At 46.2% G+C, this 15,412-nt stretch overlaps 1 protein-coding gene and 1 long non-coding RNA gene across 3 annotated transcripts in view; both read left to right on the top strand.

Annotated features, from left to right (window-relative positions):
- Window positions 1-15,412, top strand: part of CCDC69 (coiled-coil domain containing 69) — a 30,210-nt gene that overhangs the window by 6,349 nt on the left and 8,449 nt on the right. For both annotated transcript variants that reach the window (XM_059698941.1, XM_059698940.1), the window contains exons 2-4: window positions 7,875-7,944; window positions 10,363-10,469; window positions 10,965-11,052. In XM_059698941.1, coding sequence (XP_059554924.1) covers window positions 7,875-7,944; window positions 10,363-10,469; window positions 10,965-11,052 — 265 coding nt within the window. The remainder of the gene's footprint in view (window positions 1-7,874; window positions 7,945-10,362; window positions 10,470-10,964; window positions 11,053-15,412) is intronic.
- On the top strand, window positions 565-4,934 carry LOC132235864 (uncharacterized). Its single transcript, XR_009453110.1, has 2 exons — window positions 565-675; window positions 3,783-4,934. It is a non-coding gene; the product is annotated as an uncharacterized LOC132235864 (long non-coding RNA).

Here is a 15,412-nt window from a genome sequence, read left to right as displayed (position 1 = left end):
CGGCAAGTGAATTTTAATCCCTAAAAATCATTTATCTTGTGTCACTTTATTGTCAAATCCAAGTCTTCCAGAACATCTAGGGCAAATGCTACACAATACATAAAACATCCGTCCCCACCCATGCTCCCCCCCCTCCATGGGGATGTACAGACTGACCTACTTTCAGTACTTCTTCCCCCAGAGATGGAGTTCTTTTTCACTGAGTGCCTATGAGCCTGCAGACCTCCTGACCGTTTCTCCACTGCCCATGCTACCCAACCCCCCGGTCCCTCCTGAAGGAAACAGCCCCGACATCGGAAACGTTATCTGTGCTGGGTTGAATAGTGTCCCTGCAAACCTCATGTACACTCGGAACCTATAAATAGGACCTTATTTGAAATAGTGTTTTGTGGATATAATCCAGTTAAGATGAGGTCATACTGGATTACTGTGGGCCCGGATCCAGTGACTGGTGTCCTTATAAGAGCAGGGAAATTTGCACACGGACACTCAGGGAGAAGGCCATGTGATGATAGAAGCAGAGATCGGAGAGATGCACCTACAAGCCGAGGAATACCAGGATGGCTGGCAGCCACCAGGAGCTGGGCGGGAGGCCTGGGACAGACTCTCCTACAGAAACCCCAGGAGGACCGACCCAACAGATACCTTGACTTTGGACTTCTAGCCTCCAGAACCGTGAGAGAATACATTTCTGTTGTTTTAAGTTACCAACTTTGTGGTGATTTATATATAAATTACTCCAGGAAAGTTATCTATCCTAAGGTTAATTACTCCCCACCCTCTCACACTCCGCCCCCACCTGCCACCAGTCAAAATGGCACCAGAACCCCATGCCTCCCCTTTGGATCCATGGTTTGGCAGAGGAGTAGGGAGCATTACAGACAAGGAGGTGCTGGGACGAAGCTCAGATGCTTTTGGACACCAGCTGCAGCACCTGCAGAGGAAAGCACTCAACTGGGAGTCAAGAGTGGGTCCTACTTCTGCGTCTTGCACTAATTTGCGTGTGAACAGTCACATTTCTCAACAGCCCTGAACACTTAGGCCCTGCATTTCCTCCACCCGAGGCCCTGGAGGGGGCCCCTGGGGCCTCCGCCCCCACCTCCTTCCTGCTTCCACCCTCAGCCAATGGCTCTGACTGTGGTTGTTCAGATCCTGAAACCAATGGGGCTGGGGCCCCACCCACGCTGAGTCCAGACACCGGAAAGGCAGCTCTGATACTGCAGAGGGGTGTGACCTGAGCCCCTTGAGGCTCAGAATCACCCGTCCCCTAAACATTGAGCGACTTGGATCCGTCTGTATGTGCACTAAGGAAGCGGAAGGGACTCCAGGCCCCGCCTTGAATCTGGATTCTCATTAAGGCTCTGCCCCCTGCTTTGTGGCCTGACTAGTTATTGCCCATCCCACCTCTGGGCCTCAGTTTTTCCATCTGGAAATAGGAGCGGGGATTGGAGTAAACTCTCCAGGGGCCCCTCCAGCCCTGTCCTCTGGGTCAAGATGGGGAAGCCAGGGCTGTGGTTTAGGGGGACAGAGGCACCAGGTGAATCCTTAAGGTGCCCTTGATGGCTAAATTCTCGAAGCTAAGCAGAAATACTGAGGGCATAAATGAAAGCACTCAATCACAAATACACAAAGCCTTAAGGCCCACAAAAAGGATGGGGTGATGGTCCCTGAAGTCAGGTTAGACCAGTCAGTGTCTCCAGCAGAGGCCGAGCCACCCTCAGAATACGCTGGGCTCCCATCCTGGTGGGATTCTCCCCGTAAGGAAGAGCCAGGCGGCTTCTATCCCGGTGGCTTCTGTCTTACTCATTCTTTTTTTTCTTTTTTTAAATACGATTTTATTGATTTTTAGAGAGAGGGGAAGGGAGGGATAGAGAGACAGAAACATCAATCAGAGAGGAACATCATCGATTGACTGACTCCCACATACCCTTCACTGGGGATCAAGCCCACAACCTGGACATGTGCCCTGACCGGGAATGGAACCGGTGACCAACCACTGAGCGACACTGGCCAGGCTGCCTTACTCATTCTTGCCAGTGAGGCCCAGAATTTTAGGGAAGTGGAGGAGTCTACCCTGAGGCTTTAGCACACCCCAAAGTACTGCAGGCTGAACAATACTGGACAGAGCCCTCTGAGGCTCTGTTGGTTTTACGCACCATCCGCACTAGCTAAACACTTCGTGCTTACCAGAGGCCTATAGTTGCTGAATATTGGGGCTACCTTATGGAATCATAGACTGTTGGAGCTGAGGGTTCTCTGAGTTCACTCCGTTCCACCTGCAAAAGGAAGTCTGCCTCTTCTTTTATGCTACCAGCGATGGAGAGCTCACTACCACCCCCCTGCCCCACCCTCCAGGAAGGCAGCCTACCTCTGTGTGGATAGTTCTGAAATCCTTCTTCAGGTTGAACTGAAACTTCTTGAAACGTCTAGTCCTTGGCCACAGCCCTGCCCTCCGAGGCTGTGGACCGCATGCCAGCAGTTCCTGCGTTCTGCAGATTTGAAGAGAGTGGCAGGTTTTTGTGACTGCTCAGGAGGCTGGCCCACTGCGTTCTGTTAACAGTCCCTCCTGTAATTTGGTTTGGGGTCTCCTTCCACATCCTGTCGGTTCCTTTTGGACACATTCGTTTCTCGATTTACCCTCCAAAATGCAAACATTCTAGGGGGTCTCACCAACTGAACTTGTCTGGCTTCTGCTTGGGGCACTGTCTCCCCATTGTACCCCGACTCTGTCTGCTTTGGGCGGCTGCGTCCTACTCAGACCAGGTTTGCTTGAGGTTGAACCCAGAGCAGGGCTCTAATCTGCGTGACGACGAGGACCTGGATCCAGAACTGTGTGTGTTACCCAGAGATAGGCGTCCTGTTTCCAGCCTTCTTAGTTGAAGGGCTGCCCGGGAGTTCAGAAGGACTGAGAACATCTGTTCCCAACTCTGACCCATCACAGATGGAGAAACTAAGGTCCAGACAGGGAAAGGGACTGTCTTAAAGCCACACAGTAAAGCTGGAACCCCGGTCTCCCAGCCTCTCCCCTAGTCCTGGGTTCTCCCCTCCCCTCTCCCGAGTTTCCATTGACTGGGGAAGCTGCCGTCCCTCTTCCAGAGCTCAACCCAGATGTCCCACCCCGGTCCCCGGCCTCCCCCTCACCCCCTGGCTGTGCTTTTGGACGGGAAATTGTCCTGTCTCCCTCCCTGCTCCTGTCCTCTCGCACTGCAGGGTGAACTCTGCTCCATGACCTCCAAGGAGGAAGCGGCCAGGGTCCAACCTGGGGATTTTCCATGAGTGGCCGCTTATCAATTCCTGCTCAGCACTGGGCAATGTGTCCCCAGGTTTTTATGAGCATCAGAGTCACCTAGAGACTGTAGATTGGAGCCTCCCAGCACACACCACTCTCAGGTTCTGTAGGCCTAAAACTGGGCCTGGGGAGTATGTTAAGCCAGCACTCCATGTGGTTCTAACACAGCAGGCCCGGAGGCCACATTCCTACAAATACCGCTCTGGGCATCGTAATGGGGCAAATCCTTAGTAGATTTCACAAATGGTCCCTGTCCTCAAAGAGCCCCTTGAACTAGCAGGAGAAACACAAGTGATCAGGTAGGCCCTCACATGTCTGAGTAGGCCCTGGAGATTAGATAGGAACTAACTCAGGCCTGGGGAGAGGAAGGAGAAATGATAGATGAGCTGGGCCTGGAGGTCTGAGAAATTGTTGGCTGTGCAAGGATACCTCATTGTATTGTGCTGCACTATATTACGCTTCACAGGTGTTGCATTTTTTTTACAAATTGAAGGCAAGACCCTCCCCCAGCAAAAAGATTACAACTCACTTGATTGCGGTGGTCTGGGACCAAAACCTCAATATTTCTGAGGTATGTCATGCTGAGGTCATCTTGAGCACCTTGGGATGCATGTGGTGGGGTACAATAGGTTGTTTTGGTTTGGTTTTGGCCTAGAAGATTTGCAAAAAAAAAAAAAAAAGTGATACTATTCCATGTTGGCAAGGTTGCAGTGAAGCTGGCCTTGTGTGCTATTAGTGGGCAAATTAATTGGTAGAACCTTGCTGGAGGGTAGAGCCAGTACTTTTAGGTGTGTAAAAAAATCTTATACATCAGTATGTTAGCTGAAGCATAATTTGGAAATTGGAAAATGGAAACAATCTAAATACTCTTCAGTAGATGATTGATTAAATGATTAAGTCCATCCATAGAGATGTAATACTTGGATCATTAACACTAATATTTTTTACAGAGTATTTAATGCCATGTAGTAAATGCTCATAATATATTTGAAAAATTAATATGTAAGGAAATGATGTAATATTCTAATAATGAATACATGTATGTATATTGCTATTACTATATTTGAAAAATGTTTACAAATATTTAAATATTAAGAAAATGGGCTCCAAAATATATAAACTCAAAAACAAAAATAACAAATAACCCAAATAAAAAATGGGCAGAGGATTTAAATAGATGGCTTTCCAAAGAAGACATACAGATGGCCAACAAGCATGAAAAGATGATTAGCATCACTAATTATCAGGGAATGCCAATCAAAACCACAATGATATATCACCTCACACCTGTTAGAATGGCTGTGACCAACAGAGAAGACATGACAAGTGTTGGAGAGGCTGTGGAGAAAAGAGAACTCTGCTACACTGTTGGTAGAACTGTAAACTGGGGCAGCTACTATGGGAAACAATGTGAAGAGTCCTTAAAAAATTGAAGCTAGATCTACAAAATGATCCAGCTGTTCCACTTCTGGGTGTTTATCCAAAGAATACAAAATACTAATTCAGAAAGATATCTGTACCCTTATGTTCATTGCAGCATTATTTAAAACTGCCAAGATATGGAAACAACCTAAGTTTCCATTGATGGATGAATGGATAAAAAAAGATTGGGCACATATATAGAATGGAATGCTACCTGTCCACACACACACACACACACACACACACAAAGAGGAAATCTTGCCATTTGCAACAATATGGATGGACCTTGAGGGTATTATGCTAAGTGAAATAAATCAGAGAAAGAAAAGTACTGTCTAATGTTACTTATATGTGGAATCTATAAAACAAATCAAATGAATAAACAGAGCAAAATAAAAACCTCAGAGGTAAAGAGGACAGGTGGGTGGTTACCTGAGGTAAAGGGGTGGGGAAGGGCAAAGTGGGGGAAGGGTGAGTGGCGATGGGTGGAAACTAGATTTATGGTGGTGGGAGTGACCACTTTGTAGTGTGTACAAATATCCAATTTTAATGTGCACACCTGAAATGATACAATGCTCTCTACCAAGTTTACCTCAATTAAAGAAATGGGGTGGAGGAGGATGGCAGACTGAGGAGTGACCGTGACAAGCTCTGAATGTCGTTGTAAGGAGTGATCCTGGGGTGGTTTTGTCAGGATCTGGGGACTCGGGTGCAGGCCACATCCCCCCTGTGGTCCGGAAGCCACTAGTGAAGGAGAGTTGTGCCCCTCCCTCTGGTTGTTCTTTGGGAAAAGACAGGTTTTCATGAGCTTTATGATCTGATTTCAGGCAACCCAAGGCCCACGGCAGCCTCAGCGATCTACCAAAGCACTATGGGGTCTCTGCTCCTGCCATCATTTCAAACATAACATAATAAATGTATGCAATGTGTGAGCTCTTAGAATGTGCCAGGTGTTAGAGGTGCATTATCTCATCTAATCCTTAAAACAACCTCCGGAGGAAATCAGGGCTTGGGGAGGTCATAGATCACTCAGTGTTGGATTTAGGATTTGAATCCAGATCTGGGCGACCCAGAGTTCGTGATCACGCTGCTCCAGTCTCTAGTGTTCTGAGTGCCACGGGGGAAATGAAGACCTCCTCACCTCCCCCTCCCAAAGGAGGAAAGGGATTTGTGCAAGTTCGTGGCAGAGCCATGACAGGAGTTCAGGAATTCTCACTCCCATGGGGACGTTGCCCAGATGAATGTAACCAGTGGTGGCAACAGGGATGAGACAACCATTTGCGTTTATCTCCCTCCTTCCTCCAGCCCAGGGTGGAGAGGCTGGCTCCTGTCACTTCCCCAGATTCCTGTGTTGACAGCTTCCCTGGCTTGTGCCTGGCCCAGGCATCTCCCTCTCCTCTGGGAAGGGAGGGCTGAGTCTTCACAGGGTGGATGGAGGACTCCGTTGTCAGGCACGCCCAGCCACTGAGCAGATTTGGGGCACCAGGGCCTGGGGGAGGCACCCTGCCTCCCTCAGTTTGCTAGGGGCTCATACTGTGCCAGGAGCAGAATGTTCTACAGTCTAGAAGCCTTCCCTTCACTTATCTTCCCTCCCCAACCAGAAGTATGCTTTCTAACAGCATTCAGTGGTTCTTGAGTTCACGAAATTGTTAATAATTTTTATTCTAATAATTACATGTAAACATCTGTTAACGTTTTTCTTTTATAGTGATAATTCACAATTGAACATTTTCATAGCCTTTTCATGGGCTGACTTATTTTTTTAAAATGTTTCTCAAAATGGGGTCTAGAATATCTTTTTTTTTTTTTTTAAGAATATCTTGAGAAGTGTACAAAAGGATTTACATTATTTTGCTTTGATTCTGGTCCAGGGGTCAGTGCCAGATAGTGAGGTGAAATGAGAATATTAAAGGTGTGAGTGTGTGTAACCTTGAATAAAGATGTCATTCCCTTTTCCTGGAAGAACTGGTTTTGAGCTTTTCCTACTATATTTTTCAAGGTTAAAATGTTCTCTATTTTATGAAGTGAGTAGTAGTCTGCAAATAATTTTTTCAGCCCTTTTGCTTATCAATCCATAAAAACTCTCCTATTAAACATATTACTCATTTGCCCTGGCTAGGTGGCTCAGTTGGTTGGAGCATCATCTGGTACACCAAAAGTCTGCAGGATCGATTCCTGGTCAGGGCACATACCTAGGTTGTGAGTTTGATCCCAGGTCGGGGCACATATGGGAGGCAACTGATTGATGTTTCTCTCTCATATTGATGTTCCTCTCCCCCCCCCTCCCCTTCAACTTCCCTCCTTTCGTCCCTCCCTCTGTCCCTTCATCTCTAAACATATCCTCAGGTGAGAGTCTTAAAAAAATTACTCACTTGTGAAAACTGAACATCTGGAGGCCACTGACACTGTGATCTAGAACGCCCTTTGCATCCATCGGTTCTCGTTTGATCAGATTCAGCCAACGCTGGCCAAGGCTGGTTAAATCGCCCATTAGGTTGGGCTCAAATACTTGACTGCCCATTATACCCTAATCTACCTTGATGAAGTCCTAGCCTCCCTTCTCCTCTTTAAACTGGGACATGCCTGTTTCCCAGGGTTGCTCTAAAGATTAGCTAAATAGTGTGGACAGCAGAGTGCCCAGTGCATCCCAATTGCAGTGTCTCACCCCGTCTGGCAAGGTGAGTACTTCCGCCTCCTTCAGGTTGAGGAAACAGCCCCTTCCAGCAGAGATAAACATGGCAAAGCCAGGGCTTGGACTTCCGATGCTCTGCCCCCAGCACCACAGAACTTTAAGGGGAACTTGGCTGGAAGTGGTGCTAGCCACAGGCCCTGGAAGCTGGGAAATGTTAGGGCACCTGAAGGTCATGACTGGGGTGAGGGTAAAAGCGGAAAGTCTGGCCAATCCCGGGAGAAGGAAGAAGAGGCCTTGGTTTGTGGCAGGAGTCCAACCACAGGGAGGCTGTTCCGGGCCATGCAGGAAAATCCTGCTCTGGGAACCCCTTCCTCGCGGAGGGAGTGTGGCACTGGGGTGGGGAGGAGGCGGCCTGAGTGGTCCCCCGCAGCGGAAGTCCTGTCTGGCTTTGGAAGAATGCTACTGTAGCAGCCGTCCTCACATCGACTCCCACCCTCCACCTCCACCTCACTGTTGTGCCATTTCTTCCAGAGACGCCAAGAACCAGATCAGCCACCCAGACCGGAGCCCCAGGAACTAGGTCCCCTCAATGGGGACACAGGTGAGTAGCCTGCTCCATAAACGCCTTCCCTGACATCCATGAGGTTTCCTACTTTATAATTAACAAAGGTGACATAGCTATCTAATTATCTCAGGAGATTTTTAGATAGGTGGCATTAATAGGAGTATCGTGTCTAAAATCAGGGAGGTGATAGTCCTGACCTGTGCTTTCCTGTTCTGGGCTGGTAACACCACACCTGAGTTTATTTCTGTAAAGTACATTTTTCAGAGGAATCCAGAAAAATCGGAAGGAGCGCAATGAAGGAAGAATGGCTTATGAGGGATCGGAAAACCGGGTCCTGTAAGGAGCAGTTAAAGGGACAGAGGATGTTTTACCTGGAAAGAAGGTGTCGCAATAAAACACAGTTCTCTCCAAGTGTTTGAAGTGCCCTCAATGGAGAAGAAAAATAAGCCTTGTACAGTGTGACCCGGAGGTCAGAACTAGGGCCTCAAGGTAACAGGAACAGGCAGGCAGGATTCAGTTCAATCTCAAAGGATGGTTTTGTGTGGTGGTTGGCTTAAAACCATCAGAGCCGCCTAGTAATAGAAGAGTTCTCCATCTCTGAAGTGTTTAATTACAGCCTGGAGGCTGTCAGCGATATTGTAGATGAGGTTCAAGTACCAGATAAACAGTTGAACCAGAAATCAGAGTTTCCCTCGCCTGGCTGTGCATGAGAATTGCCTGGGGAAACTTCAAAGATACAGGTCGTGGGGCCCCGTCACCGACCAGTGAAATCAGAATCCCCGGGAGTGGGGCTGGAGAGCCTGCACTGTTGGTGATGATATATTTTTGAGTAAGCTTCTCCGCAGCTGGGGCCAGTCTGCTCCTGGTCTTGGGAACTAACATTGAGGACCCTGAGCCGAGTGATCTGTGAGCGTGTGAGGCTCTCCGACCTTGTGTGGGGCTCTCTGACCTTGACCACTGTGACTGCCAGAACTCAGCCCTGACTCGCTTCCTCTGCCCTGATAGACTGATCACAGTGTTGGCTTCTGGCTTAGCAGCCCCAACCCCCACATTTCTGGTCATACCCTAGCCAGGCCCAGCTATGGAGGTCTGTGATCATCATACGAACATGAGTGATAATGCGAACAACACTAGTGTTTGCCTCTAATGCTTGTCAGGAGCCGAGGAACAGTTGGAGGCCATTTAGTGAACAATAGAGAACACTGCGCACTTCCAAATGCTCGGAACCACACTTACTGCTTTTCTTTATTTAATCTTTTTTCTACTTATTGATTTGAGAGAGAGAGAGAGAGAAACATTGACTTGTTGCTCCACCTATTTATGCACTCATTGGTTGATTCTTGTATGTACCCTGACGGGGGGTCGAATCTACAACCTTGGTGTATCCTGTGATGCTCTAACCAACTGAGCTACCTGGCCATGGCACACACGTACTACTGTTCGTGCATAACCAGGTGAATGAGGTGGTGGTGGAATCAGATTGTGTTGATTCATCGCCCTTCTCCTGATTGTGAAATGGGAGCTCTCGGGCCAATTGCCTAACTCCTCTGTCCCTCTGTCTCCTCGCCTGTGAAATGGGAATCATCATGGTGCCCACCATTGGGTGGTTGTGCGGATTAAGTAACACCTGTGAGGCATTTGGAGCAGAACTGGGCATGATTCCGGGCACACTAACCTCTCGGTATTCCTTTCCTGCTGTCATTATTTCTATTGCCATTGTTTTCTACTTGAATCATTTCAATAGCCCCATGAGGAATGTGTTATTATTGTCCTGATTTCACATGTTGAGTAACTGAGGCACAGAGGGGATGGGCCACTGCCGCGGGTCCTACCCAGAGCCTGTGAAGACTGTTTGGAGTTTCCCTAAGCGAGGGCTAGACTTCCTGTTTGTGGCTCCTTCCTGCTCAGGCAGCTCCTCACCCTCCAGCTGGGGAAATGCTAAAGGCGAGGGTCAGACACTCCCAGGCCCAGGCAGGTGAAGTGCAGTGGGAAGAGGTGGGGACTGTGGGAACAGCAGAGCCCCCTCCTGGACGAGGGCGGCGGCTGCTCCTAGCCCCAGCTCCTGCTCGACACAAAGGCACACACCACCAGTTCTTTGGCTTCTGCAAAAAAGCTGGAAATCTGTAGTAACAGCTGCCCAGTCATTAAATATCAGCAACTATTTTTTTTTTAACTTGGATATTGGGTAGGGTGCTTGGGTTGAGTCTGTCCTGTGAGTTACCAGCTGTGCTGTGGATCCTAGGGACCAACACGAGACCACTGGCTCCTGCACTGAGGAGGCCTGCAAAGCCAGGGAGGCTGGGCTGCCTCTGGAGGTTGATCCCCAGCTGAAACCATTCCTGCGAGGAGATCAGGGTTCTCACCCCCCAGCTCCAGCCTCCCACACGCTCTGTCGCTGTGATGACCCCACTTCCACTCCGTGGGGCTTCATTTATTTTGCTTTTTCACCTGTAGCCACAACCGTCCAGCTCTGTGCATCTGAGGAGGCTGAGCAGCACCAGAAGGAAATTGCCAGACTTCTCCAGCAGCACGAAGAGGACAAGAAGAAATGGGCACAGCAGGTAAGTCCCGGCCACTCTCTTTTCCTCCTGTCCTGCTAGCCTTGCAAAATCCAAGAGTGAGCACCGACTTTTGGCTTTATTGTTGAGGTAAGTATCTCTTACTCCTTTTTCCAAGAAGGGAGTCCTTTATCAGTTTAACTGCTTGCATACATTTCATTATATTCATTATATGCAAAGAAAGGTGCAGAAACACTAACACAGTAGAAGGGCTTCCTACCTCTAGTGGGCATCAGAATTGGAAGACTCCTACATCTCTTTCCACCTAGATAATTCTCGGGGATCCCCCTCTAAGCCCTAAAGAAGGCAGTCAGTCATTCCTGCTATGTCTGGGGGTCTTGTGCCCTCTCTGAGCACGTTTCCATCACTCTGATGAGGGGGTGGATTCTGATCACCTAACTCCACGAAGCACCAGGGGGCAGTGGGTGGGTAAGCAGGCTCTGCTGAACCTGAACCTGAACCTGCTCAGTCTCATCCCGCTGGCACCCCCACCCCCAGGTGGAGAAGGAGAGGGAGCTAGAGCTTCAAGAGAAACTGGCCGAGCAGCGGAGAGTTCTGGAAGGCGAGCATGAGGCAGCCCTGCAAGGTAAGGATGGAGCGGTGCCCTAGGGAGGGTGTGGGCGGGCCTCCTTCTGGCCCCATCTGCCAAGTTCACAGGGGGCCTCCCACTGGCCCCTCCTCCTGCCTCTGCCTCACCAGTAGTTGGCAGCCGCAGGACTGCAGTCTGTGGGCTCCTTGACTGGCCCCGTGGGGCATCGCTTTAAAAGTCTGACATCATGCTGTGTTTCACCTTAGTTGGGAGGTGGGTGTTTTTTTTTTCTTTTCCATTTTAAAGGCTATTCATGTTCCTTAAAGGACATTTGGAAAACCTAGACATGTATGAGAATGTTTCATATTTCTTCCGCACAGTAATGACAGTGCTTACAATTTCTGGTTAGATTGATTATTTCTTTCAAATAGCTTCCTTTCCTCTTCCATCACCAAATGTGGTCCTCATAGAAAATCTGTAATCTATAGATTAAACAAAAAGATCTTAGAGCATGGTGGTTAGGATCTCAGACTCCATAGCCATCGGCCCTGGGTTTGAATTCTAGCTCTACCACTTAGCAGCTGTGTAACCTTGAAAAAGTTAGCTAGCTTTGTTCACAGGGTATTTAATTTAATTTTTAGGTAAATAGATAGAATTTAGAATAGGGCCTGATATTTTGCAAAATATTTAGCAAATAATTATTAGCATTATTATTTTATTATTGAGAAGATTAAAATTGTGTGCAGTTCCACTCAGAACTGGTCAGTTACCCCTTCGATATAGATCCCCTTCATTTTTTGGGTATATGTAGGCTATACGTCTACAGACACACACACACACATACTTTGGGGGGAGGAAATAAATTGTTTTCTTTTTTACTTTGAATTGTATTAACAACTTATTAAACTTCTGCGACATAAGTTTTAGTAACAACATAGCATTCCAGTGTGTACCCCTGTTCATTTAACTGGGCCCCTTTGGATAGGCATTTAGATCATTTCAAACTTTTGCCATTTTTTACAATAGTAATGATACACGTGTGAACCCCATTTTGTAAAATCTTGGCCACATTCAACACCACTGTCCATCACCATCACCACTATCCAGTTCCAGAACACTTTCATCACCCAAAAAGTAAACCCCATACTCACCCAGCAGTCAATCCACATACCCCCTCCCCAACTCCCAGCCCCTGGCAACCACCAATCCACTATCTTCTGGCTTTGTCTATTCTGGACACTCACATAAATGGAAGCGTACAAGCTGTGGCTTCCCTCACCCAGCATATTTCCAAGCCTCATCCAGACTGCAGCATGCATTTGCATTCCATTCGTTGTTGTTGTTGCTGTTGCTTTGCCCATTTTACAAATTACTCCATGCGTTTTCATGGCTGAATAATATTTCCTTGTTATTGGCATGGATACACCACACTTGGTTGCCATTCACTGGTTGATGAACACATGGGCTACCTCCACTCTTGGGCTACCGTGAACAGTGCCACTAGAACCAGCACCTGCTTGAACACCTGCTTTCAGTTCCCCTGCGCGTACACCCAGGAGTAGAATTGCTGGGTCATGTGGTAATTTTATGCTTACATTTTTAAGAAACCACCAGCTGTTTTCCGCAGTGGCTGCACCATTTCATGTTCCCCCCAGCAATGCACAAGGGTTCCGGTTGCACCACATCCTTGTCAATGCTTGTTATTTTCCGTTGTTGGTACTATTATTATTAATGTTATTGCCATTCTATTGGGTACAAAGTGTTTTCTCATCGTGGTTTTGATTTGCATTTCCCTAATGACTAATTTTGCTGAGCATCATTTCATGCACTTGTTGGCCATTTGTACATTGTCTTTGAAAAAGTTTACATATACTATTTTTGATGCTATTGAAATTGACCTAGAAAATGTTATGCCAGCTTTCCCTTTAATCATCAGTATTTGCATGACCTTTCCCCAGAATTATTTATCTTTTAAAAACACCGTGATGATTACTTATAGGTAATATTTTGTACCCTGTTCTTTTCACTTTAATGTTCTATTAAACATGTATCCATGTAATTATGCTGTCACTAAACTGTTTATGAAGGCTAGGCAATTGCATACATGGTTTTCCTTAAGTTCCCATGAGTCTAGACATCTAGGTTTTAACTACTATGAATAACACTGTGCTGAACGTCTTTTGCATAAAGATTTGCACACATTTCACATGATGTCCTCAGATGCCCAGAAATGGAATAACTAGAACAGAGGTCTGAACAATTTTAAGAATCTTGAAACATATTGCAACATTAGCACAAAATGTTTTGAAGTGGAATTGAGGTCCTCGCCCTGGGAATTGGAAGAGTTGCGTTTTAATACTAATACACCCCGTGAAACACCTCGTGAAGCTGGGCCTGTCTCTTGACCTCAGTATACTTTTTGTGACTCTAAAATCTACCTTACATCTCGGTTCACTTCCCAAATATTTAAAATCTACCTTCCCTGCCTCACAAGGCTATTGCGGGAAAACAACTGTTCTCCAAACCTTGCTTTGATGTGATTTTTAGCGTTATAAATATATTGACAAGAAAAATGTCCTATTATAAAACCCCAGAGGAGAAGGGACTGTCTGTCTTAAGTTCTTCTCATCAGTCAGAATTCTTTCCTAGTTATTATTAAATTTCTTGGCACATATTAAGTGCTACATAAACATGTGTTAAATGAATGCACAGCTTGGGGGGAATATATGGGCTTTGTTTGGGGGAAGGTGTACAGGTAACTAACTGGGAGAGGATAGTGGTGGTTTTCCACATTTGATGACCTTTCTTTGTCTTTTATTTTCTATTTTTGTTTTTATTTTTTTAAACAAAATTGACTATTTGGGGTATACAATTTCATAAATTCTAGCACATATATAGATTCATGTAACCATCACCATAATCTGGTATAAAACAGTTCCATCACCCCAAAAATATTCTCTCAGGCTGCCCTTTTGTACTCATATCCTCCCCTACCCCCCACTGATCTTTCCTTCCGCTATAGTTTTGTCTTTTTGAGGCTGTTATATAAACAAAATAATACAATACCATTTTTATAATACAATACCGTTCATCCTGATGCCTTTGAGATTCATCCAAGTTGTTGCATGCATCATTAGTGTATTCATTTTCATCTCTGAGTTGCATTGCATTGTTCACTCATTCACTTGTGGGACATTTGGGTTGTTTCCAATTTGAGGCAATTATGAATACATCTCTTCTAAACATGTGGGCACAGGTTTTTGTGTGGACGTAAGTTTCCATTTCTCTTGGGTAAATCCATAGGAGTTGGATTGAGAGGTCACATAATAAATGTAGGTGTAGCTTTATGAGAAATGGCTAAACTGTGGTCCCAAGTGACCATCATTTCATTCCATCAGCAATGTATGAGTCCTATTCTTTCTTGCCGATACTTGTCAATATTTTTCATTGACAAGTTCTAATAGGTGTGCAGTGATATTTCTTTGTGGGTTAAATTTACATTTCAATAATGACTAATGATATGGAACACCTTTTCTTCTGCTTGCTTGCTGTCTATATATCCTCTGGTCAAATGTCTTTTCAAATATTTTGCCCATTTAATTAGCTTGCTTGTTCTTACTGTTGAGTTTTGAGAAGTCTTTATATTTTTGGATATGAGTCCTTTGTATTTGCAAATATATTCTTCTAGACTGTGGGCTTGTTTGTTTTTTCATTCTCTTAACAGCAAAACTTTTAGTTTTGATAAATTCCAATGTATTATTTTCTATTTTATTGATTACTAGAGGCTCAGTGCACAGATTCATGCACCGGTGGGGTCCCTTGGCCTGGCCTGTGGGGATCAGGCCGAAACTGGCTCTCCAACATCCCCCAAGGGGTTCTGGATTGCAAGAGGGCGCAGGCCAGGCCAAGGGACCCCACCAGTGCATGATCAGGCCAGGGAGTAACCGCAGGAGGGCTCCAGGGCATGTCCAACCTATCTCGCCCAGTCCTAATCAGCCAGACCCCAGCTAACTTACCAGTCAGAGTGTCTGCCCCCTGGTGGTCAGTGCACATCATAGTGACTGATTGCATGAACGGAGGGACAATTAGCATATTAGGCATACACACACACACACACACACACACACGCGCGCGCGCGCGCGCTTTTGGTGTCATTTTAAAAACTCTTTGCTGAACCCCAGGTAACAAAGGTCTTCTATGTTGTCTTCCAGAAGTTTTATAGATTTAAGTTTTACATTTAGATCTATGTTACCTATTGTCTCTTTTACTATATCTCTTTCTGTGTCTCTCTGTGTGTGTGTAATCATTGCTCTAAAAATTACAGTATATATAACAGTCTACTTAAATTAATATTTTACCGCTTCAAGCGGAATATAGAAATCTTACCATCTTGTACATCCCTCTAATCTCTCCCCTT

Source organism: Myotis daubentonii, chromosome 5 (genome assembly GCF_963259705.1).
Source record: "Myotis daubentonii chromosome 5, mMyoDau2.1, whole genome shotgun sequence".
NCBI classification, from domain to species: Eukaryota; Metazoa; Chordata; class Mammalia; order Chiroptera; family Vespertilionidae; genus Myotis; species Myotis daubentonii.
This window is presented reverse-complemented; position numbering and strand designations above follow the sequence as displayed.